The sequence below is a fragment of the Epinephelus fuscoguttatus genome, linkage group LG17 (genome assembly GCF_011397635.1).
Source record: "Epinephelus fuscoguttatus linkage group LG17, E.fuscoguttatus.final_Chr_v1".
NCBI classification, from domain to species: domain Eukaryota; kingdom Metazoa; phylum Chordata; class Actinopteri; order Perciformes; family Serranidae; genus Epinephelus; species Epinephelus fuscoguttatus.
In genome coordinates this window covers 40,366,401-40,390,392 of record NC_064768.1, presented here as the reverse complement: position 1 = coordinate 40,390,392, position 23,992 = coordinate 40,366,401, and the positions used below count along the sequence as shown (strand labels likewise).

At 44.4% G+C, this 23,992-nt stretch overlaps 1 protein-coding gene across 1 annotated transcript; it reads right to left on the bottom strand.

Annotated features, from left to right (window-relative positions):
• Positions 1 to 1,501: 1,501 nt before the first annotated feature.
• On the bottom strand, positions 1,502 to 22,872 carry LOC125904545 (SNF-related serine/threonine-protein kinase-like). The gene is made up of 8 exons (XM_049602021.1): positions 22,631 to 22,872; positions 16,133 to 16,513; positions 15,431 to 15,649; positions 13,560 to 13,806; positions 7,689 to 7,830; positions 5,840 to 6,052; positions 5,385 to 5,519; positions 1,502 to 4,190 (listed from the first exon to the last, which is right to left on the bottom strand). Exons 2-8 carry the CDS (start codon positions 16,253 to 16,255, stop codon positions 2,912 to 2,914), a joined length of 2,358 nt encoding a protein of 785 aa, XP_049457978.1. The 5' UTR covers positions 16,256 to 16,513; positions 22,631 to 22,872; the 3' UTR covers positions 1,502 to 2,911.
• Between the last annotated feature and the right edge of the window lie 1,120 nt (positions 22,873 to 23,992).

Genomic DNA, 23,992 nt, shown 5'->3' with positions numbered 1-23,992 from the left:
CATTTTCTCTCCATCTCTAAATTGCTTCAGTGATGCTGACACAAGATTTATTTGGTTTAGTGTCAAACTCTTGTTGATAGTCTGTCCTCTTTTTGTGGGTTGCTTTGCAGTGTAGGCAGTTATTGCTAATGCTGGAAAAGCAACTTTCTCTGCAGGATTCTCCTCCATTTAGGGCCCGTCCCAATACCCCCCCTTAGCCCTACCCCTACATTTGTGTGTTCCCGCAAAGGGTAGTGGTGTCCCAATTCCTTTTTGCGTGTAGGGGTAGGGGGCATAACGAGGGGTAGTGGGTATGAAACTAGCCCTTCGGAGCGAGAGATTTCAGATGCTGACTTGCCAGCGAGGGGTAGACGTTGCCATGGCTACCACCGAGCAAGATACAGATACAGATACAGACAACTTTATTAATCCTACCAGGGGCAATTGGTTTGAACGGGAAGAAAAGTTCATACATAGCTAACGTTACCGTCGTCAGGTTGCTTGGTAGCTAGCTAGCTAGCTCACACTATCTGGCGTCTGTCATCTGTCATGTTCTGCGAAATTGTCAGACTTTTCACATTACGATAACACGCCAGCTATTATAACTATGCTGCCTCGTAATGTTAGCTGGTTGGTTAGCTAGCAGAAGTCCCCTGTCGTCTGTCGTTCAAATGAAGCATGATGAATAATGCAAACGTGATCAGTAGGATGAATGAGACGCCATTGTAGATGCCGGTTGGAAATGTAGATGGCTCGCAGCTTCCTGTTTAAAATAGTTACGTATGCGTGAACATAACCGACGCGGTGACATAGTGAGTGGTGTCCCAGTTCCTAGGGAAAGATTTCAACCCCTACCCCTCGTTGCTTCATTTTGAGGGCCAAGGGGTAGTGGGCTAGGGGGGTATTGGGATTGGGCCTTAATAAACTTTGATTGAAGGGACATGCATCTGCATTTGCAGGATAGGAACCTCCTCTTTCTAAACTGGCAAGTGATCGGCTAAAGTCTCCCGTCATGAGCCAGATTTTCTAACCCCTGAAACAGAGGCATGAGGACGTGAAGAAGTCTAGTGTTCTCTCTGACCACTTGAACTACAATATGCTCAAAGTTTATTATGGGATTTTTATCCAATGATGCCAACGTTAAAATGCCTACTGCAGCTTTAAAGTTGATGGACGGACCCCCAGTCAGCGGCCACAGCAACCTGAATCCAGCCAGCGCAAACCCCAGCTGCAGGGGACCGGACAGCCCTGAGTCCCAACCAGGTACACATGGCACTGCTTCTGTCCACCAGCCCGCTACTGCTGCCTGCTCTCCTCCAAGTGAAGCAGTCCACAGTGGTGGGGAGCAAGGCGGAGAGACTGTGGAGTGGCTAGCAGCTAATTTTTAGAGAGAGCTCTACAATGAAATAAGATTAAATAAATCAATGTATGGGAAACACTGGGTTACTGTATGAAGCGCGTGCATTAAAAGAAAATGGTTCACATCAAACTGAAGTCAACAAAAGTCAAGCAGCAGGCCTCATTCACATCATTTCATTTTAATAGATCTCTATCATATACATACAGTACAATATGCTCAAGACAGATTTTATGGCACATCCATTTTTGTTGTACATTTTGCAGTCGCTGGTATTGCTGTGAGGCTACAGTAAAGTGACCGTTTGAATCTGTTACGTAGGTAGATACAGCAGGTGGATTGACCTCAGTGGGTAAGAATAAGGTTGCTACAGCAAAACACATGCACTGTCAGTTATATATTCCACTAGGGGTGGGTCACACATCCAGTTACACAGACCGATACTTGAAGGGGCGCTGTTGTTATGTTCTATTCAAACCCCTTTGTTGTTTTTGTCTTGGAATACGCTACAACAGTGGCTACCGTGATCCTGGAGAGCTACTGGATGCACGTGGTTCAGGTTCCACCCAGACGTCATTCACTTTGAATTTAAAGAGCTGCCTTTACTTGTGTATTAATTTAGTTTCATTCCAGAGTTCTTGTCCTGTCGTCAAACACAGTTCTCTCTGGGTTCAACCAAAACCTTGGACATCCAGTAGGCGTGACGAATAACGGTGTATAAGGATCTAGTATTCAGGTTTCTACTGCAATACAACTTTACCGTCAATACTACAGGTACAGAGTACTGCTAGGAGGTTATTCACATATGTACAAACTCTGCCGTGTAACTGCGCAGAGACTTGACGAGTGAGTGTGCCTTTTCTTTCCGAGTCTGCAGAGCACGTTCAAGATAGAAAAATAAAACAGTGATAGACTACAAAATACTGTGTGCCACCGTCGTACTCAAGTGCTGCGGTCCGTTTTCACCCTGATCTTCGTCCTCGTTTGAATGAAAACACACGCGTATAACTTAACTCTTTCAGTCAGAGTAAAAAAAGGATAAAACAATTTTCTCCAAAAAGAACTTTTTAAAAAAGAATGGCTTTAAAAAAACAGCATCAAGTACAACAAAAGACGACATGTAACATGAGAATAAAACTCATCCACTTTCCCTTTTATGAGCTTATCAGAGTGATATAAGTGTGTGTGTGGATGTGCACAAAATGTGTACATACAGTGTGTATATATAGGTGTGTAAGAGCAGGGATATGAGCACCTCCTGTGTTTGTCTCTCTATACTTAATGTCTCTTATTCAAACACACCGGCAGGTTAAAATGTCCCTTTAGTGTCCTGTTTAATCTGCTGAAAGTGCTTCACATACTTGGCATGGCACCCAGTCTCCTCCGCGGAGACATTTTGCGTCTCTAAATGTGCAAAGTAGGCATTTGGACTTTCTCCCAGTGATCCACCGTAAGTGTTAAATCAACGGAAACTGCATAAAATGCAAAACTAACAAACTCATGAGCCAGTGGTGGCTGAAACCGAAGCAGGATGATGAGGGGATGTACTGTGGAGGAGTGTGGAGGTGCAGCGCTCTAGATGACCTGGCAGCAGCTGTGTGGGGTGGGCGTGCAGAGCAGACCCTCTTTGGGGCTGCGGTGGATGTTGACGGACAGAGTCTTGTCGTTGAGAGGCAGCTGCAGCACGCGGTTCTTCATGTTCCTGTGGTTCTCCCGGGCCAGGTCCAGCTCTCCCAGCCTCAGCGTGCCCGTGCATGGTCCATCCAGCAGCGGGTCCGCCAGCGCGTCTCCCAGCGGGGGCTGGTGGTGGTACAAGTTCCCCCTGGGTGAGGGGCCACCCAAGAGCGAGACCTTATCCAGGCTGCCGGTGGAGCCGCCCATGCACATCCTCCACATGGGGCGGTCCTGGTTGTCCGCCGCAACAACACCGCCGCTACCGTTGCCCCCTCCCCCTCCTCCCCCCGTCAGGGTGTGGAACTGAGAGCTCAGGCACAGGCTCATCAGCTTTAGGCTTTCCACCAGGCCGCTGGCAGCTTTGGCTGTTCCCTTGCCTTGGCCTGAACCTGATCCAGGACTGGCACAGTTGGAGGGGCTGCCCTGCCCTGACCCCCTTTTCTCCCTCTCCTCCTTCCCCCCTGCTCTCTCGTCCCCTTGTCTGCACACACTTGCCGTATCTGGTTTGTGGTGACTTTCTGTCTCTTCGTCACTCGTCTCTGAGCTCGGGGTGAAAGCGGCAACCGGTGCCGAAACACCAACAGTTTCCGGTGATGATATGAGCGTCGATGGTGACGGTATTCTAGAGTTCAGATTGAGGCTCAGGCTGGGTTTGGGTGGGCCGAATCCGTGCAGCTCCCTCCTCTCCTCCTCTTCCTCATCCTCTTTATCCTCCTCGTGGATCTGGTTAAGAACTGGAGCACTCATGCGGGACGTCAGCCGGTTAGCAGAAGACATGGATGACGAGGAGGCTTTGCAGCGAAGCACCACCTGAGCAGGTAGCGCTGAAGGGGAACATTTGTCTTCCTCCCCTTCTTCCTCCTCATCCTCCTCCACACTGAAGAGGCTGGGACTGCGAGGTTTGCAGGGGCCCACCGAGGTCAGAGAGCCCAGCCTGAGGGGGTTGGAGTGGGGCTTCACCAGAGGCCTGAGCCCCCTCTCCTGGTTCTGTCGCACAGGCTGCTGCTGGTTGTCCTGCCGCTGGCTGAGGTCCAGCAGGGCGGTTTTGGGCCTGGGGCCTTTGTGGAGGCTCTCAGCACTGCGGGCAGGTGACTGTGGCCCCCCGGGGTGGGAGATAGTCGGGCCCCCCAAGCCATCACTGACATCCTGGTGAACGTCCACTCTGGTGGGCCAGGACTGCCTGTAATTGTTAAACACACAGGGTTTAGTGGGTTGTATATTAACACATCCAAAAACATTCTTAAAGGAACACTTCACCCCAAAATCAAAGTGTGAGTTGCAGAGTGTTGGAGATATCGGCCGTAGAGATGTCTGCCTTCTCTCCAATATACTAGAACCAGATGACACTCGATTTGTGGTGCTCAAAGCGGCAAAAAAAATACATTTATAAAGCTCAACATCAGTGTCTCTTTCCAGAAATCATGACCTGGTTACTCAAGATAATCCACAGAGCTTGTTGTGAGCAGTTTCATGTAGGAACTATTTTCTTTCTGCTGAACAACACCCGCCAACTGTGTCATTGCACAGAAGGAAGAGTGCATCTACTCATGGAAGAAATGCTCATGACAGCGTAAGGTGTGAACACGCTTTTTATTGCTGTATGGATCCAACGCACTGTTTTATAAATGAGACCTCTGGAGTGACACCTAGCCTAGCTTAGCTGCACCTGAGCAAGAACATTTAGTGAAGACGTTGTTTATATTTCATGACGTTTGAGTGATTTAATTTAAGATCACTCCCACAAGTAACTTCATATTACCAGAATGGTCATGTTGCACTTTTATTCATGCTGAGGATGGATGTAAAAGCTGAAATTTCAACCAACAAATCTGCATGATGCAAACACACTTAGCCGGTTCAGACAGTCGACACAACAGTGACTGCTTGGCTATTTATAGGTTACAGACAAACAGTACTTGGTATTTGAGGTGTGAGCCAGAAAGAGGGGCAGCATGGTTAGTGCTGCAGACCTCAGAAGAGGACGTGAATATCTTATAACTATATTTTAGTACGTTCTGTTCCTCGGCTATCTTGTTAGCTTTTAGCTTCAGTCTCTATTCTGTGCAAGACTGTGACTTCAGTGCATGTCAGCCTGTTTTTATAGATATTCTCACATATTCCAGGATCTGTTTGCTCCTTTATTTGGAGATATTTTTGGTGGCACATCTCTGATAATGCTGCTGATCTGCAACCTGTCTTCTGTTCTCAGTGTGTCCTTCATTCTCTGCTGAACACAAGGCTCCATCTGTCCATCTGCTGTCAAACTTGTCTTTCGGAGGCTGACGGTCCGCAGCACTGCAGAGGCAGCACTCTGTCCATCTTAAAGAATGTGTGTGTGTTTCTATGTGTGTGTATCATGTGACTGTGTGTGTACCTGAACTGGGCCTTGCTGGGGCTGGGCGATCGCGTCTGGCTGTGCTGCTCCTTCTCTTGCCTCTCCCTCAGCATCCTCTCAGCCAGCAGGAAGTATGTAGCTGTGATGTGGTTGTACTGATTTGACTCCAGAGCCCTAAGAGGACGGAGACAGAATTCAATTTGAATTCCAAAACACACACACGCACACACAAGTACATGCACACTGTATCAACAAGCAGATCGGCATCAAACCCTGACTGTGAGTCAAAAGGAAGTGACGGGGGGTGGAGATTTAATTTGACATGGCAACAGCTCAGGATTGACTGCCAGCTGCTTGTTAATGGCAATTAAAGCTGTTGATGACACTCAATTAGGCTCCAGTTGGACCAGCCAACCGTGGCAAATTTTTTGGAGATTACACAGGAAAGAATAGCTGCATGTTCACTTATGCATGTGAGACAGAGGGGCACGCACTCAGTGATGGCGTCTCGGTCTGCGATGCCCCCCAGCACCATGCGCTGGATGATGGAGCCGTGCTCCTCCTCCGACAGGCTGCGATGGGACACCAGAGGGGTGGACAGCTTCGTGGCCGGGGAGGGGTCAACACCTTGGAGCCACTCGTGGGCCCCGATCTCATCTAGGGTCGCTCGTTTCTTGGGGTCCCTCTGCAGCATGTGGGCGATGAGGCTGGAGGGAGTCACAGAGGGGATCAGTGTTATAGAGGGACGACAGAAACATCAGGTGTGTTTGGATACATGTTAATATTTCCAATAATGATGTTCATGGCATTCAGAACGGTTTTAAACAAACCACCAGGTTAACTTATCTGGAAGAGAAACTGAAGGCAAATGATAAAATTAAACCCAAACTATCTGCCATGAACGTCCATCACAGTTTACAGACTGGCTCAACAAGTACCTCGTAAAAACTGGGTTACAGGCACCGGTAAAAATGAACTACATGCAGGTGGGCGGCGGGTGAGAACAAGAAAAAGTCAGTGACACCAGTGTGACCTTTGACCCCGTGGTCACACTGGTCACCGACGTGGAGGACTCCAGCCATGACACTTTGCAGCCCGAGGATGAGGTGGCAGCCTACATGGAGTTGGGATCCTTTGGAGGTTTGATGGTGGTGGAAGGAGCATGCTAACATGTTTCCTAACCTGGCAGTGATTGAATGTGTTCGAAGTCCAATTCAAGAACGGAGAACCAGCTTCATGTGAGGGACCGGAGGGTACGGCTTAGATGGCTTGACAAGTAATGGGTCCAAAATGGGCCCGTGCAGGACTCTGTACTGGCTGTGGTTCAACTTTGTCCCACTGTACTTGCCATAGTTGTAAGCAAATGCTGGGCTATTACCAACATTTCCACGTGCTCACGTTTTCTGCATCTCAGCGACCAATAAAATCTTGCCAACTAATGACCTTTCTGGTCGACTAACTATTGGTCAATGATCAGGAGGCAGTCCTGCTAATATTCTAAGTATTGTCTCTTACTGGTTTTAAAGTCTGCGTCACAGTTAACTGATGTTATTTTCAGAACTTACCAGACTGTTCTCGCTGTTCTATTTTTCACCTCCTCCCACTGAGTCACTGTACCCACATTACTGATGGTTATTTAACAAAAATCTCATTGAGTAAATATTTAGTGAAAGCACTCATAGTAAACCCGACCATATCAAGGTAAAAATATTTGATCCTCTCCGTGTCGCCCAGACCTGCTCTGCAGCTGATATCAAAGAGCTCTGTTACCAGTATTTGCCTTTAAACAAACACTAATCCTGAGATAATCCTGTAAACAAGACATCCACCTTCACCAGGTTTTATAGTCGAGAAAAGATCGATGGAGCTACACTAACACTGGAAATATCACTCTCACAACATAGGAAGAACTGCTGTTACATTCAGGCCACATGTATGAGCAGCAGACAACACATGAATCAGGACGTGTGCAAATATTTCAGATGCTTTGTGCACGTTATCTGATGAAGTCATGTGCGAGAACAATGTTTTCAAAGCTACAGCCAGTCAGAATGTATCCAGCACCTACTCTGCCCCGCTCTGCTCCGAGGCGTCCTCAAACTCTCACCATGTTAAAAATAGAGGGCCGATTTTAAAGGGTGCATTAGATACACTTAACGCGGCGCTGCATCTGCGGCGGAGCAGCTGACTGCAGCACAGAGTGAAAGCAGGACAACGAGGAGCAGCAGAGGAGGAGAGGCCGCTCCTCTCTCTTTTCTTCACACATCTATAAACATGAAATATGCAGCACCTGCAGAGTACTCTGTCCATCTGTGTGGGGATGTGCGCGTGCACGTTACTCACTCTCGGCATGCATTGGAGATGTGTGGCGGCACCGTGTATTTACAGTCCATGATCATTGTGAGCGTCTCGCTGTCGTTAGCCTCTTGGAAGGGGGGCTGACCGCAGACCAGCATGAAGAGGATCACCCCCAGACTCCAGATATCTGCAGAGACACAGAGACAGCACGGTCCAGTCAGACCAGAGCTCCCAGTGTGGACATCATGTGATAATAAGTGGGATTATTTTGAGGGAAAATGGTCTCAGAGACAAACAAAATAAAGATGGCAGAGCTACAAAGTGAAGCACATATGTCCTCTCTGCTTAGTGACCTAGATATGAAAGAACAAGAGCTGTCTCCCCCCCACAGTTCAAATGAAGCGTGAATCATGTTCGATCAGAGCCATTTCCATAAATATGTGCTGGCTTAGGACACATCTGTCTAACCAAGGATGAGGCTCCGCACTGCTGCCTGCCGCCGGCGTCATGCTCATACACACACACACACACTCACACACTCACGTGTGGATGCACTCCAACACAAACACACAGTCCTGGGAAAGTGGGTTAACATGTTCATCCCTCAAAGCTTCATACAAATGCTAATTTCATGGAACACTTCTCTTGGTCCGATTATCCGTTCTAAAAGAGCAACTTCTTGCTGCGGGCGTTCGCCGGCGCCCTGGTCAGCAGGACGGTCCACTGACACACATTCTGCAGTCACATACTGACTGCGAGCAACGTGACAGTGACATAAAAGCATACAGTGCAGTGACCTCTTTTTCACCACGACTCTGGAAAATGATTTTCATATGCAGCGTGATGTGAGGGGATGCACTTGGTAAATAAAGCAGCAGTTAGAGCATTTCCTCTTCTGTGTGAGCGGCATGCGTGTCAGCAAATATCAGCTGATCTTCCTTCATTTTTAAAGCTGTGTTAATTGATTTTTTTGTCCACTCAGGGGCAGCGGAACAAGCTGTAAACACAACACTGACGCATCAGCCCATAAACTACACACACACACACACACACACCCAGCAGATGCAGCAGCAAAGGCGTTTATTTGAGGTCGTGTTTCTGACCAGGTAGTCGCTAATTCTGTTTGTCTGCTGTTTGACTTCCTGCTGAGGCTGGAGGGTTGATGAGGGCAGCAAGAGGGTGAGCCAACCTAAACAGTAAAGCTGCACACATGACCAAAACAATGAGCTGAAAGAGAGGAAGGCTCCTGAAACTCTGCACCGATACCAACGTTTGAGATGACGATTTGTGCGTTAGATGACAGCAATGTTTTTTTAAATTTTAGTTTATTTTTTTATTTTGTTTTGGTTGTCATGTTTTCTCTGTTTAGTGCCAGGGAAACAAAGAAATCTTCATTTAAAGAACAAAGAAATAAACAACTGATCTCGTGGTGACCTCTATCTCACCTGAGGCCTGTACTACGAAGCAGGATTTGGAGTTATCGAGGTAACTTCAGGGTTAACTCTGGAAACTTCAGCAGAAACAGTCTGGTGTTACTTTAAAGTCTTCATGTGACACATTCAGAGGAGTTTCATCATCATCACACTAAACAGCAAAGAATACTCTGTACTAATGTCACACACAGCTCAGTGATACCTGCACGTAACTGAAGTCTCTGATGACGGTTCATTTTTGGATGGTGTTTTAAATGTTTCTACATTTTCCGTTTTAAGATGACAGAGTTTCATTTCCATCCCATGCCACTGTCATTTTACTGTCTCACAGTCACAGACACTTTCGTTTCCGTTTCATCTCATACGATATGAAGCAGCCTCCTTCATTCATGGTTCTGAAGATGTCACTCGTAATTAACACCCTGCCTCTTTTACATGAACATACTCGTGGCTGATAGGAAAACCATGAGTTGACTGAACTAGGTGATAACCAGCCTTGTAGCAGCGGTTATCCAGACGGCCAGTGTGACGGGTTAGTGAAGCCAGATAATGAGAAGATATCCTGAGTAAGGTGAACTGGCTTTGTAGAACAGGGCTCTGGTGGACTGTTCCTCTCATGCAGGCTGAGCCCTTTGCAGCGGCCCGAGTTTGATTCTGGCCTGTGGCCCTTTGCTGTGTGTCATTCCTCTCTCTCCCCCCTTTCATGTCAGTCTTCAGCTGTTCTTTCATGAAAGGAAAAAGGCCCCAAAATAACCTAGTAAACAATAGTAACTGAACTGTTTTAAAATCATTCATCCCCTCACTCACCCACACTCACTTGTCAACTGAGCACAAGTTCAATCATACGATGAATCTACGAACCATCCAGACCTCTCAGGTCCTCTGGGACAGGTTGGCTTTATGTGTCCCCAGAGTCCAGACAAAGCGTGGGAAAGTTTAGTTTAGTTTTTATGCTCCACATATGAGGAACAAACTCTGTGAAAACGGCAGGTCTCAGTTCTTTTAAATAAAGGCCGAAGACGTTTCTCTTTGCCGCTGCCTTTTATTAAATCAAATATTAATTCATTTCTTACACTGTAACTTTAATTCTTGTATTTTATACGTGTCTCAGTATTTTTTTTAGCTTGTTTTATTTCATTCTCTTTTTATTTGCATTTAAACGTCCTTTTATAATGTTCTTCTTTTGCACTATGTTTGGATGCTTTTGATGTTTTATGTCGAGCGCTGTGAATTACTGTTCTGCTGAAATGAGTCTTGCCACACACATTTATGCAACAACCTTTAAAGTAACATTAAATAACACTCCTCTGACTGCTGAGACGGCCTTTTTACTCAGTATAAAATATTGTAATTCCATCTCATCAACAAATTTCTCCATCAAACAGCTGCATTTATTCAAGTCTCTCATCAAACACGACATTTCAGGGGCACCTAGCAGCTCAGTGAGCAGAGCAGGCGTCAAATGTACAAAGGCAAAGTCCTGGCTGCAGTGATCGTGGGTTTGATTCCAGCCTGTGGCCCTTTGCTGAACGTCATTCCCTCTCTCTTCCCCTTTTATGCTGTCTTGTTTAATAAAAATAATCTTACAAAAACACTACATTTTACAGGATAAGATCAGCACACAGCACGGTAAAGTTATAACCTACCCAGTAGCTATTTTTACTGAAAAGATATTTTTACTGTCATCGTATTTGTTAACAGGCCGATGTGGGACGTTTTCCTCTTAAAGACTTTCTGTTGATGGCCGCGCAGGCTGCACAGGCCTTCCTCTGAATATTAAAACCACCCAGAAATGTAAAACACTTCCTGTGAAGCAATGACTCTTTCTCCGCAGACAGAGCAGCAGAGGTTTCGATGACTTCCTGAACAAACCCTGTGCTCATGTAACCTGCACCAGTTTCATATATTAAAGATTTACTCTGCAAAAAAAAGGAGGTAAACAGAGTAAAGTGGGCGGGTTTATCCTCCCCGGTGACACGTCTTCTTATCCCTGCAGCCTGCCAGGATACGCTCAAGATTTCAATCTGGTAAAGTAAATGTGCCAGTTTACTGTGGGAGGAGAGTATTTATTGCTGTGAGGCTGTGAAGGAGCGTCTCTCAGTGCTGATGGAGGGAGCACACGCTGCTGCAGTCCCCACCACCACCATCTTACCCCTAGCCAACGTATCCTAGCAACCGTGACCCTGCTCCCTCATTACTTGCGTCAGCGGTCCGCCAAACTTCCTTCCTCGATAACTTTATTTATAAACCAGATGGCTGACACATCTCTGGATAACACCATCCGCGTCACTGCACATTAGCATCACTTGAGCTAACGACGGCAGCTATTTACTGGTGACAGCTGGGAGTGTAAACATCTCTTTATGCTACATTTTAACACCAATTGCTTCCCTGAGATAACCGACAACAGTTCCTTGTGGCTCGACACCGTTAACCCCTGAGGCTGAGTTCAGCATCCTGTCCTGCTGATCATTACACAACCTCTTTTCTACTAAATCCTCCCACTTGTGCACGTTCATTATGCACCGTTATGCTCTAAATTATGCATGCGCCCAGGATATGTTCTTTGTAATTGCTATTAGGTAAGTTCTTTTTCTTTTTTTTTTTTTTTTGAAGTGCAGCTTGTGCTTCTTGGAGAGGAAGCAGGGATCTATATTTAACTTTCCATTTACTGGAGACAAAAAGGCGAGAGCCCACACGCTGCATAACATCAAAAGGCAAAAGGAGGCAGGCATCTTTTCATAGCACTTATTAGTCCATCATGAATGTGCACAAACAAGCCTGTGATTTGCTCCTAATGTTCTGCATCAGAACAGCATTCACATGTTATTTTACCCTCAGTGTTTCACACTTTGGGAACTGGATTTTTCACACGTGTAATTGTTGTTTGCAGCTCTCGTCCTGATACCAAAGCATGTGATAATTTTCTGCTGGTAAAAGCACTCGACACCTTGGATTCATAAATAACTTCTCTCTGCTGCTTTAGCTTCTCCTAATTGGTCCCTCCTGTTGGACTGGTGCAAACATCCCTCCGACTCTATTTTGGTTTACTTTTCATCTCATATTATTTTCAGCACTTCCATAAAAGAGCAACAAACTCCAAACAGGTCCGACCTGTGAGAGCCGAGCGAGGACAGCCTCTTTATCTCTGCAACAAACTGGGCTCGCCGCCACCTGGCACGCCACCAGCTAAACTCAGCGGCCTGCCGACTGTCGGCAGGTAACTTGGCAGCCATGTAATCCCGGGCCAGGTTACATCCAAGCCCCCAAAGTTGGGACTTCTGGCCTCCATTCAGCCTGCTCCACATCAAACCGCACGGCTGATAGAATCACACGATATTACATCCTGGCTGGGTGGATAATCCCCGCAATCAAAACATCATCATCTCACATGAATGAACAAAAGTGCACAGGCAGCATGAACACTCCAGAGGACAGAACACACACACACACACACACACACACATGCACACACATGTACTGAACATGTCCACAAACATCTGAGTTGCCATCTGGGTCAAGTGCTCAGACAGGCTTTCACAGGACGGCTGACCTCACACACAGCGACTCACACCATCATCCAAACACACACATGCAGTCAAATTACTGTTATTACTCCACTTTCAATATTTGGGAGCGGCTCATCTGCCGGCCCACAAACACACTGAGACACACAGCGAAGGCAGACAGAAGAAAATAGCCACTGTGAATCCACTCAGTCAGAAAAATAGAAACTGCTTCTCTCCTGCTCTGACGCAGAGGCCTCTGGGTAGACACAAGGACGACTGATGCTTTTTCTCGCTCTGTCTCTTTCCCTCATGTTTCCCTCCATCCTTTTTTCCCAGAGCTTCTTTTCCTCCTGAATCTGCACGCCTCTATTTCATTTCTTTTCCATTACATTCTGATTGAATATCTAAGCTGTGGCTCAGCAAGGATTGGTGCCACTATCGATGGGAGAGACGGAGGGGTGGCGGTGGGGGTGGTGCCGAGGCTGCTCCAGAGTGCTGAGGAAACCAATTTCAGCCTGATCTGACATCAGATTTTATTATACACAGAAAGGCCATGACTGTCAATGAATGTAAAGGCAGACTGAAATAAACTGTAGGTGTACGACTGCAGTTATTTGGGTTAACTTATAGTCTAATTTCCAAACTGCCTGGTTTCGTTACCACCGGATGAACTTTGAGCAGTTCTCCTTCTATCAGCCGGCTGATAGAGTTGCCAGTGTGCCAAGCCGTCTGCATCCAAACTGCTGTAGGTCATACAGTACGGTCAAAGTGCATTCAGAGCTATCAGTAGGTCATATCTGCACAGTGAGTGACCGTGGCAGCATCAGTAAACCAGGCTGATATACAGTAGAGGACAGTGTGCACCATGTCCCACTGCTGGGAACACACACTGGACTATGGACAGAGACGTCAAAGTGAAAGCTGTATAATTATCTAACTCTGCTGAATCACCATAGATATCTGCGTAGACTTACCCACAGCAGGAGCGTCGTACTCGTCCCCCAGCAGTATCTCAGGAGCGGAGTATGCCAGTGAGCCGCAGGACGTGTTGAGTTTCTTCCCGGGCTGGAAGCGGTTACTGAAGCCGAAGTCGGTGAGCTTTACGACGCCCTGCTTCTCGAAGAACACCACGTTCTCCGGCTTCAGGTCCCTGTGCACCACGTGCAGCCGGTGACAGTAGGAGATGGCGTGGACGATTTGGGCAAAGTAACACTTGGCCACCTTGGAGAGGAGAGACAGGAAGGGTAGCAAGAAATAGGAAGAAGGAGAAGATATATTTTAGAAATCCTGAGTTTTTCACTCTGTTGTCACACACACACACACACACACAGGCCTGAAATACACACACACATGCACAAACAGGACCTACACATGCATTAGATGGAGGGATGTCAGAGGGAGGGGGCTGCTCGTTGACAAGGCGCTCTGAGCAGTTGGGGGTTCGGTGCCTTGCTCATGGCGGTGCCGGGCAGTGCAGAGGAGGCGACCTGGCACCTCTATACTGTAGCTCCCAGTCCACACTCCATATTTGGTCCTGATGGGGACCTGAGCCGGTGACCTTCTGGTTCCCAACCCAAGTCCCTATGAACTGATCTACTGCCGCCCCAAGTATCTGAGTATAATAATGATATCAGTTTGTCACAACAGAACAGCTGCTCACACACACTCACATCTAACCGTAATTTAGATTCTCTGATCCATGATTGAATGCGTTCAACTTGTTGGACAAACAGAGAACATAGTGCTAACCAACTGCTAACATTAGCAACACTTTTATAGACACTGTAAAGCAGCAGTTCAGCATTTCAGGAAAACGCAAATGTGCTTTCTTGCTAAGAGACAAAAAGATCAGGACCAGGCTGCGTCAACGCCCTGTTTTAATGCTGAGCTACACTGACCATCGACCATCGACCACCTTCTGACTCTGGCTCCATAAGGAACAGACAGAAATGAGAGTGGTGTCAATGCTCTCATCTAACTCTGTAAGAAAGGAAATAAGCGTACTTTAGTGTGTGTGCTAACATGTTATCTCCCTTTAAGGTGGAAAATTTCCAGGGTTGCTACTCATTTGCCATCATACCTCTCAAGTAGGGATGCACGATGTTGGATTTTTTGCTGATATCTGATATGAAACAACTCAATGGACCGAAAACCAATACTGATATATCCACTTTTTTCCCCACCTAATCTTAATGATCATCAAGTCTCTCCTGTAGCGGAATTACAATCCAAGCTCTTTCAAGTTCTTGATTTCTTTTTTTAATGCAAGCACTTGCACGTATTTAACTTTCAAGTACTTTCTAGCCCCCCGGCGACCCTGTAGTTCTCCACAGTATGACATGAAAACCAACTTTATATTTTGGAAAATGAACTTTAACCTGCTTTTTGTCGTCTTCACCAAGCACCAGTGAGGGAACATCATGAGCCAATAATCTGTCACTGCTGCAGAGTTTGGGAACATCTCTTTTTTCCCTGCTTCACTTTCAGTGTCACACTGAAACCTCCTGGTGTCTGGAATTTATTCACTGTAAAGAATCGGTATGCGCGATGCATTGGTGAGTGTCTAACTACCTTTGAAGTGTCCTTCACAGCGTTCTCACAAAGTAGTCTCGACTCAAATAAAGAAAAGATCTGCGTCCATGTTCTGCTCCCCAGAGACTTACAGTGGTCCTCATCCATTCGCAGGAGAATTAATATTAATACGAGACTTTATTGATCTCTTTTTTTGCTTTATGTTGAGCAACCCCTGGAGACGGTTCAGAGTCTCTGAGTCAAAGACACTGCTGCAGTCTGTGCAGAGTGAGAGTCAAGGTCCGATCAGCCCGATGGCCAAAGTCCCACTCACCTCTTCAGTGAGGCCTCCGTCGTGCTTCATGATGCAGTCGTACATGTCTCCTCCGTCTCCCAGCTCCAGGATGAGGTAGAGCTTGGTGGCCGTGTCGATGACCTCGTAGAGGCGCACCACGTTGGGGTGCTGCACCATCTTCATGCATCGCACCTCCTGGAAAAGGTGCCCCCGCGCCACCGGGTCCAGCTTAGTCTTATCTATCACCTTCACTGCCACCTGGAAGAGCAAACAATGAGAGGAACCACAGTGATGACACATCTGTCCCAGTTTACAACCATCAGCAGCAGCTTAGCATACTGTGGAGGTTACTGAGGCTGCTGGACTCAAGCAGCTAATCTCTGATGTGTGGTGTCGATACTAAAGAGACACTGTGGTGATTATCAAATGAGGACATCAGCAGTGTTTAGTCTTTGGTGTTGTCAGGTGGATAATGCCTCTAGAAACAACATTAAGACCATCATGTGATGCTAAAATAACCACAAATGCCAAGATCAACACAAAACCTTATCAAGTCAATCCACTCATCCGACCACGAGACATTACTCAGATCTCTACACGCGTTACTCATCACCCATCTTTGGTATGCAGGTCTGTGAGGGCGAGGCTGAAATCCATTCACAGCTCTTAAAATACCAGAAAATTCAATCACAGGCATCAAAGCACGGCACCTGCACGTCCAGGCACGCACAACAAGCGTACCTTTTCCCCAGTGAATACGTGCCGGGCCAGTTTCACCACAGCAAAGTGTCCACGGCCCAGCGTCTTGTCCAGGTCGTACAGCCCGGCGATCTTCCCATCGTGGTGGCGTTTAAGCCCCGCCATGGCTGCTGGTGGGCGGCGGGAGAGGCTGCCTTCTGTTGCCTGCTGGTCTCCAGTCAGTTCTCCATCTCCTCCTCCGTGGGGTGAAGCCAGGTGAATTGTGTGGCGGTGGTTCAGTTGATTCTCGACCTGCTGCAGGTCTGTGGAGGCAGCTTCAGGGATCTGAGGGTCAGATCTCACACTGGATGGTGACGGGAAATATTCACACAGCTCGTTCCTGCTGCTGCTGCTCCGCTCAGTTCAACCCCATCTTCTCACGATCTGAGGGTGAAATGGTGAAACAAGAGAGACAGGGAATTAAAATTCACCCATTCATACTGACGGTGTAAGAATTCAGATTCAGATTCAGCATACTTTATTAATCCCTGGGGGGTAATTGTTTAATGAATGAATGTTCAATGAATCTCTATAGTAAACTGAGTCACAGCTGAACCCTGAGTCATGAACCTGTCTGATAAACCGTCATCGAGGCCACATTCTCTGCATATTAGTGCCTCATTAAACAATCACATTAGTTATAACAGTGGAATCAAACTCTACAGTCATGCTAACAGCATGCTAACCATGTTCATGATCTCAGTTTGGTCTGTTGGCATGCAAACAGTTGGTAATTAGCACGAAACAAAAGAACATTTAAGGCTGATGGGAATTTTTTTTGTTTTTTAGTGTTCCCCCACTTTTGGGAGTGAGGGAACACTGCTCTCTCAGAGGCCCAAAGTGTTCCCCTACTTCTAATTTTACAAATTAAGCACTGCTTTTACTGCTCTCTGGCGTCAATCAGGTTTTGACTGTATAACAGCCTGTCTGATAACATAACAAAATAAAATGCACCATAAAATTGCTTGTTGTCCCTGATGACACTGGCTAACTGCCAGTTTTGGGACAGGATCCAAAGTATAATAATCACTGGAAGTCATATTTTTGTTATATATAAGTGTATTGTTGGCAGCGCTCATATAAAAAAGCCTTTGGCAGAGATTTCAGGACTTTTTGTAGCTTGTTTGCATTTAACCATGATGACACTTACCTGCTGTGACATTTTGTGAATATAATGTCTAATAAATGTGGTTTTATTTTAAGGCGTTGGCTTATTTTTAGGGCTCTGGACATCAAAGCTACACGTCATGTCGTTGGCCCATTTCCTGTTGGATTGTTTGTGGCTGACAGGAAGTAAACAGGGACCAACGCTGCGGCCATGGCAACAGAATAACAGTGAAAAGGTCCAAACCATTGAAATTTCTATGGTCAAAACACTGAGCCAAACTACAGTAAGTGACACAGCTTCGATAAAGAGAAAATACAACAAAGAATGAGTACGATTTGAGCTTCAGCTAACCATTAATATTATTATTGATTAATCCATTGATTTTATTCATTAGTAAATAAATTGTTTATGAAATGTCCGAAAAAAGTAAAACTTCTTTGAACCTAAGGGAGAAAACACCAAGCTGTTGGTGAAGATGTGGAGAGGCAGAAGCCAACTACCCACATACTCTGTTCATGTCTGGTTTTACAGCAGTATTGGACAACACGTTTCAGTGCTCACTAATTTTGGTGCCTGAGCAATTATTACTTGACCAAACACCACAGTTACTCTCAACAAAGTGATCTTTAAGAGCAGCTGCACTTAAACAGAAAACTAAAAAAATGGATGAAACCGGAGGCGCCACAACTGAGCAAATGGAAAAAACAGTTAAGGACATCTAAAACATGGAGATTATAAATCACAGCGTTACAAATCTAGCTGAATTATTTGATGTAAGATGGAAGAGAATATAGAAAACGGGGGTTATTCAAAAGTAATAAGGCCGGGGGAAATGAGGGGAGAAGGGAGGAAAGACAAGACGGGAAGAAGAGAAGAAAGAAACCAAAACAAGTTTTATTTCCTATTTTTTTAAAAAGCATTTTAGTTATTTAATTTACTTTACTTCTCTTTATTATTAATTGCAGTAAACCTATGTATCTGGAATTTCTCAATTATGGGATCAATAAAGGTGTATCTTATCTTATCTTATCTTATCTTATCTTATCTTATCTTATGTATGAATTATTTCATCTTCCATTTAATTATTATTTTGTCTGTTTTTTTTGCTTGTATTTAATATTTGAGATGTTGGGATCGTGCGATGGGGTCGGAGAGACGTACAGTAGCTACTGTAAAGATTAACACTTTCTTTTTCTTTGTTTCTATGGGAAGTAGCGTAAAGTTGAGTAAAATACAATAATAATGATAAAAAATAAACCCACGGTGATGTCTTCAAAGGTTTTACAGTCCAAAACCCCAAAAATATTCAATTAACAAAAATATCAAACTTGGAAGGGCCGAGAAATCTCCACAATTGAGAACCAGCAAATATTTATATTATTTTTATCTTGATTAATTTACTTACATTTATTATTATATATTTAATTAATTACAATTAAATACGTATAAAATATATAATTAAATATATAATATCTTAAAAATATAATTAAATATATAATATATATTATTTAATTATAATTTATAATTATATAATTATTATTTATTTTCTGATTACATACTCATTAGTTAGTTGGACTATTTTTTCAGCTCCAGTTGTGTATTGCATTGTTGGCCTGTGGTTCTCTGCTTCATTTAGAATTACTTCATAATTAATGTGTTGTTTGGTATTTTTTGCATTAAAAAAACCCCACATAAAAAACACGCAAAAAAATACGTAACATCATTTTCTGAGGCAAACTGTACGCAGTGGACTGAAAAACCAATTGATGATATTATTCTAGTGGCTGCCTAAAGTTTAATTTGTATTTGTAATATTAATAATTTATATAATAAAAAAAATGAATACTTAGCACTTTGTGACGATACGATATAACCACACAAAAAATATCACGATACTGCTGTATTGATTTTTCCCTGCTGTCGTCACAGTGTTGCTTCACAGACCTGATTTTTTTTATCTTGATTAAATCACTTAAATTGATTATTAAAGCTACTGCTGATTTATTTTCTGTCGACCTTCTTATTACTCAGAGTATTTGTTCAGCTCTAGTTGTATATTGCATCACTGGCCTGTGGCTCTCTGCTTCATTTAGAGTTTCTTTATAATTAATGTTGTGTTGTGTCATGTTTTCCCCTCAGGGACGACAGAACTCCAATTTTCTCGACAAATTCTCGTCACATACCAACAAGCTGCGTCTGACCCTTCACTCTGTTCACCAGAAGCTTCTGTGGTCATGCAGTGTGTTGCTTCACAGGCCTGATTATGAAACAACGCCTGCAGGGGAGGCATGGCATTCCACTTCCAGGAATCTACCTGCGTGCCAAGAGCGCGGAGGCGGCAAAAAAAAAAAAAAAAACCAAACAAACACACAGTGTACAGGCGAAGAACATTCCTGGGAGGTTACCCTCGCCTGGGTGTGTCCCCCTCACCTGGATTCACAGACACAACTGGAAACCAAATAACCGTCGCCAGGGGAACACGCCTATCAGCAGGACTCGATGCAGGAAGCAGAAAGAATAAAAGTGTCTCTACCCAGCAGCAGTCTGTGGTCGCTCAGAATGAAACTTTGAAAGCCTAAAAAGCTCTTTGGGGTTTTTGTGTGATCCTCAGATGGAGGTTTGTACCTGTGAGGAGAGAGTGAGTCATTTCTCTTTTAATAGGAGGCTGACATCTCTGTGTGTCTCTGTCTCAGACACAGGACTGATCTCGACTCCGCTCAACTCCTCGCCTGACACTGACAACATGGAGGTGTTGATGTGTCAATACGCCATGAAAGGAGACACACGCGTAACACACTTGTGCCTGTTTTCATGTGCGCCCACACACACACACACACACACACACAGCTGACAGGGCAGGTTAGGTGAGATCAACGTGGTGATCTGGTGTGTCGGCAGGATCTTCAGCCCTAAATCTGGACCTCTTACTTACCTTCAGAGCCGTGTGCAATCACTTGATTGGTTTAAAGCTGCGATGGTGAAAGAACAAGTCGTGGAGATGCACCTGATGTGAGACGCAGCCAAGCCTTCATCTGGTCTCACATGTCAACATGCGTTACAGTAGAGTGCCAGTCGAACATCCTGTGAGGCTGGTTGTGTAACTGTTCAAGGTGCTAGCAGTGTATTGATTGGAGTGAGTGCACACACACACACACGAGGTCAAGGACTTGTTGTGAGAGCCGCTCCACCCTCACAGCCTCTGAGAGTCATGATATGAACTGGAGCTTATCAAGTCTCTGCTTCACTGGAATCAGGTTCTTAGTCCATGCGATTAAAACAAAAATGTGCTGCAGACACTCAGGGTATTATACGAGCTGCAGACACACTGCAGGTGGCGATAAATTAAAGATCCAACACTTCAGGTGTGAAGAAGATTTAACAGCCGCAAGTCGCCAATTAAACCAGTTATACTAGTTATTAACCGTTCAACCAAAGTCTGACAGATTTTATTATCATAAAGAGTGAAGATGAGGAAAGTCTCTTAACACTAATAATCTCATGACCCCTCAGAATATACGTACAACTTCCTGATACCCAGGTTGGGAGCTGCTGCTGCTGCTACAGTACAGTACAACTACTGGTATTTAGGACACTTTTTGGTACATTATTAAAAATACGATCCCAGAATGGATGCACAGAGTTATCTCGCCTTTCAGTCAGCAGTAACTGCGCCGAAATGAGGTCTGTACACGGGATAACACTGCAAATAAACACAGTATAATAACCGTCAATTTTCATACCACGGTCTCATATCACTGTGACCCCACAGGAGATGTTTCCTGATAATGTGACACTGTGAACAACTAATCTGCTTTGACATCATCAGCAGCAGAGCTAGTTAACGTTAGCTGATAACAGAAGTTGCACTGAGTTACATTATGATGTGTTCAAGCTCTATTCAGTAAAAAATAGCTACTGGGTGAAGTTATGACGTGACCACAGTACCTGTAAAATTAAGGTTTTGATGAGAATCTTGGATAAATTCAGCTGTTTGAAGGAGAAATGTGTTGATGTTTTCACAGCAATATGAAACAGATCTTAGAGATTCTATAAACCAGTGTCATGTGTGTCTTAGCCGGTCCTTAAACGTGTAGTTGTGGTTTTGTGTCTTTATGGTTAATTTCTAGTGTATATCAACATACTTTTTAGCTTTGCTTTTTTTGTGTTTCATATTGCCAAGCTTTACGTTTTTATTCTGTATTTTTGTTCTGTGTTGTCTGTCTGTAACTTTAGGTTGCTGCCTGTCTCGGCCAGGACACTCTGGAAAAAGAGGTTTTAATTTCAAGACGTTTTTTTCTGGTTAAATTGAAAATAAAAATAATAATAAAAAAGATGGAATTATGATATTTTATGTATCATAAACAGGCTTTCTATGTCGTAATTAATTCTCCGTTATGATATTTTATACTTAGTAAAAAGGCTTTCTAAGCAGTAATTAAAAAAAAATCATCAAGTAAAATAAGGTTAATAATATAGGAGGAATTTTAACTAACGTTAATTAAAGGATGATCGGGACGCCATCGGGACGAAAGGACGCAGTAAAGTCATTGTGAACAACTAATCTGCTTTGACATAATCAGGAGGAGAGCTAGTTAACGTTAGCTGTTAACACAAGTTGCACTGAGCTACATTATGATGCGTTCAAGCTACTGAGTGAAGGTTAGTAATACGGTTACCACACATCAAGTGAAATCAGGTTAAGGCACTAACTGTCAGGAGAGAGGGGTTGTAATGGTGTGAGATTTTCACAGTACGATAACCGTCTCAGAACAGTATCATGTTTTTTTTTTATAAGATTATTATTATTATCAGTCAGAATGAGTGAAAACAGATGTTTAATTACTATAATTAAAGCGTGAAACCATTTTTTCAAATGAATGTTTGTGTAAAAAGTCTCCTTTTTGTAAATAACTAAAATATAGTTACAATACTGTAAATAATCAAAGAAACACCGTGTAATAATCCACGGTATATCGTAATACCGTATACCGCTGTGACCCCACTTTAACAACACTGTGACCTTCTGACATGATGCTTGTGATGAAGATGAGCTGACTCTGAGTCCTTCATCCCTGCACCGGTGCTGCAGCCCATATGGGACCCTCCACCACCTCCTCCTCCACCTCCTCCTCCACCTCCTCTGCTGTCAACATGCCTGCTGGCCGCATCCACAACAACATGACCGGCGCAGAGCAGCCTGCGCCAACAGCACGCGGACACGGGCAGCGTGCGGAGCTGCGCATTAAGGAGCAGTCCGCTCGTGAAGCCCCGCGGAGCCCCGCGGAGCTCGGTTAACTTGACACCTCTCAGTCCACGGGGCCCACTCACACACACACACACACACACACACACACACACACACACACACACACACCGTCAGCAGTCCTACTCACCACACAGGAATCTGAAACACCGTCTCTTTGGTCCCGTTAAAGCTCCGGGACTGTGCGGGGCTCCGGTACCGAGGCGGTGAGCTGCGGGCTCGGGTCCTCCGGTGGTCGGTTAATAGTCGGTACAGACGGACAGACGACCGGCTAACGATTAATCCACTGAGTCCCTGCGTGAGTCTGTCACAGTGTCAACTCAGCCTCCTCCTTCTCTCCCTCCGTGCATCCGTCAGCTGCGTCAAACACTCACAGCCAGCAGACTAACACCGGAAGTCCCGCTTTCAAAATAAAAGACACATCATTCATGAGTGATTCCTGAAGAGTTTTACTGTGAAATAAATCTGGTTTAGGTTCGTTTTGAGCTGTAAATTTACATTTTATTCAGATATTTACACCTTATTTACATTTGTATTTATTTAGATTTTCTCCCTTTGTGTTTTTTATATTTTATATTTTACAGCATTCCTTATTTTACACAGTTCTTATTTTGTTTTCAAGCAACTTCTTAAAAATAAATAAATAAATGAAAATGATAATAATAAAATAAAAAAAGATAATAATAATAATAATGATGATGCATTTTATTTTGATATTTACACCCCGACATTTGCATTTGTATTTATTTAGATATTCTCCCTCTGTGATTTTTATATTTTATATTTTACAGTATGCTTTATTTTACACAGTTTCACAGTTTTTACTTTTTATTTTTAAGCACATTTTACAAAAAAAAAAAAAAAATAAAACAAATACAAAAAATCCTGCATCTGCATTGCTATCTACGTACCCGATGGTATAACTTAATTACGTATAGCTACGTATATTCATCTTTAATTGCATTTATATTCAGGATGAGCAAGTACACCATTATCTGTATGTGTGTCTGTATCTGTTCAACAGACTAAATTATCTGTATCTGGACTAAAATGGGCGGGACTATGCCCGAAGTGGGTGGAGTCAAAATTCAGGCTTAAAATATGAACTTCTGATTAGGTCCAACCCACTTTTGATTTTAAAGTGGATCAATCAGGATGCAAATTGGACACTCTCTCTGCACAATGCTTTTATTTTGAAGGATGACCGGCCCGTTTTCCGGTGTCGTTATTTCTGAATGACAGCTCTGTCATCACTGCGCATCCGGACCATTCATCTCTGACGTCAGAACTACGTTGAGAGCAAAGCGTGTTTATCAGGCCTCATGATAATAACACGGAATATGATTGTTTTATTCACCTGGTGTGTGTCCACGCGGACATCTCGGCTCAGACATTAAACTCTGCAGCTGAGAGACAAAGCTGGTGTTTAACACATGTGTCTCAGGAAACAAGAACAATGGCTGATTATTATTATTACACTTCCTGCCTCTCA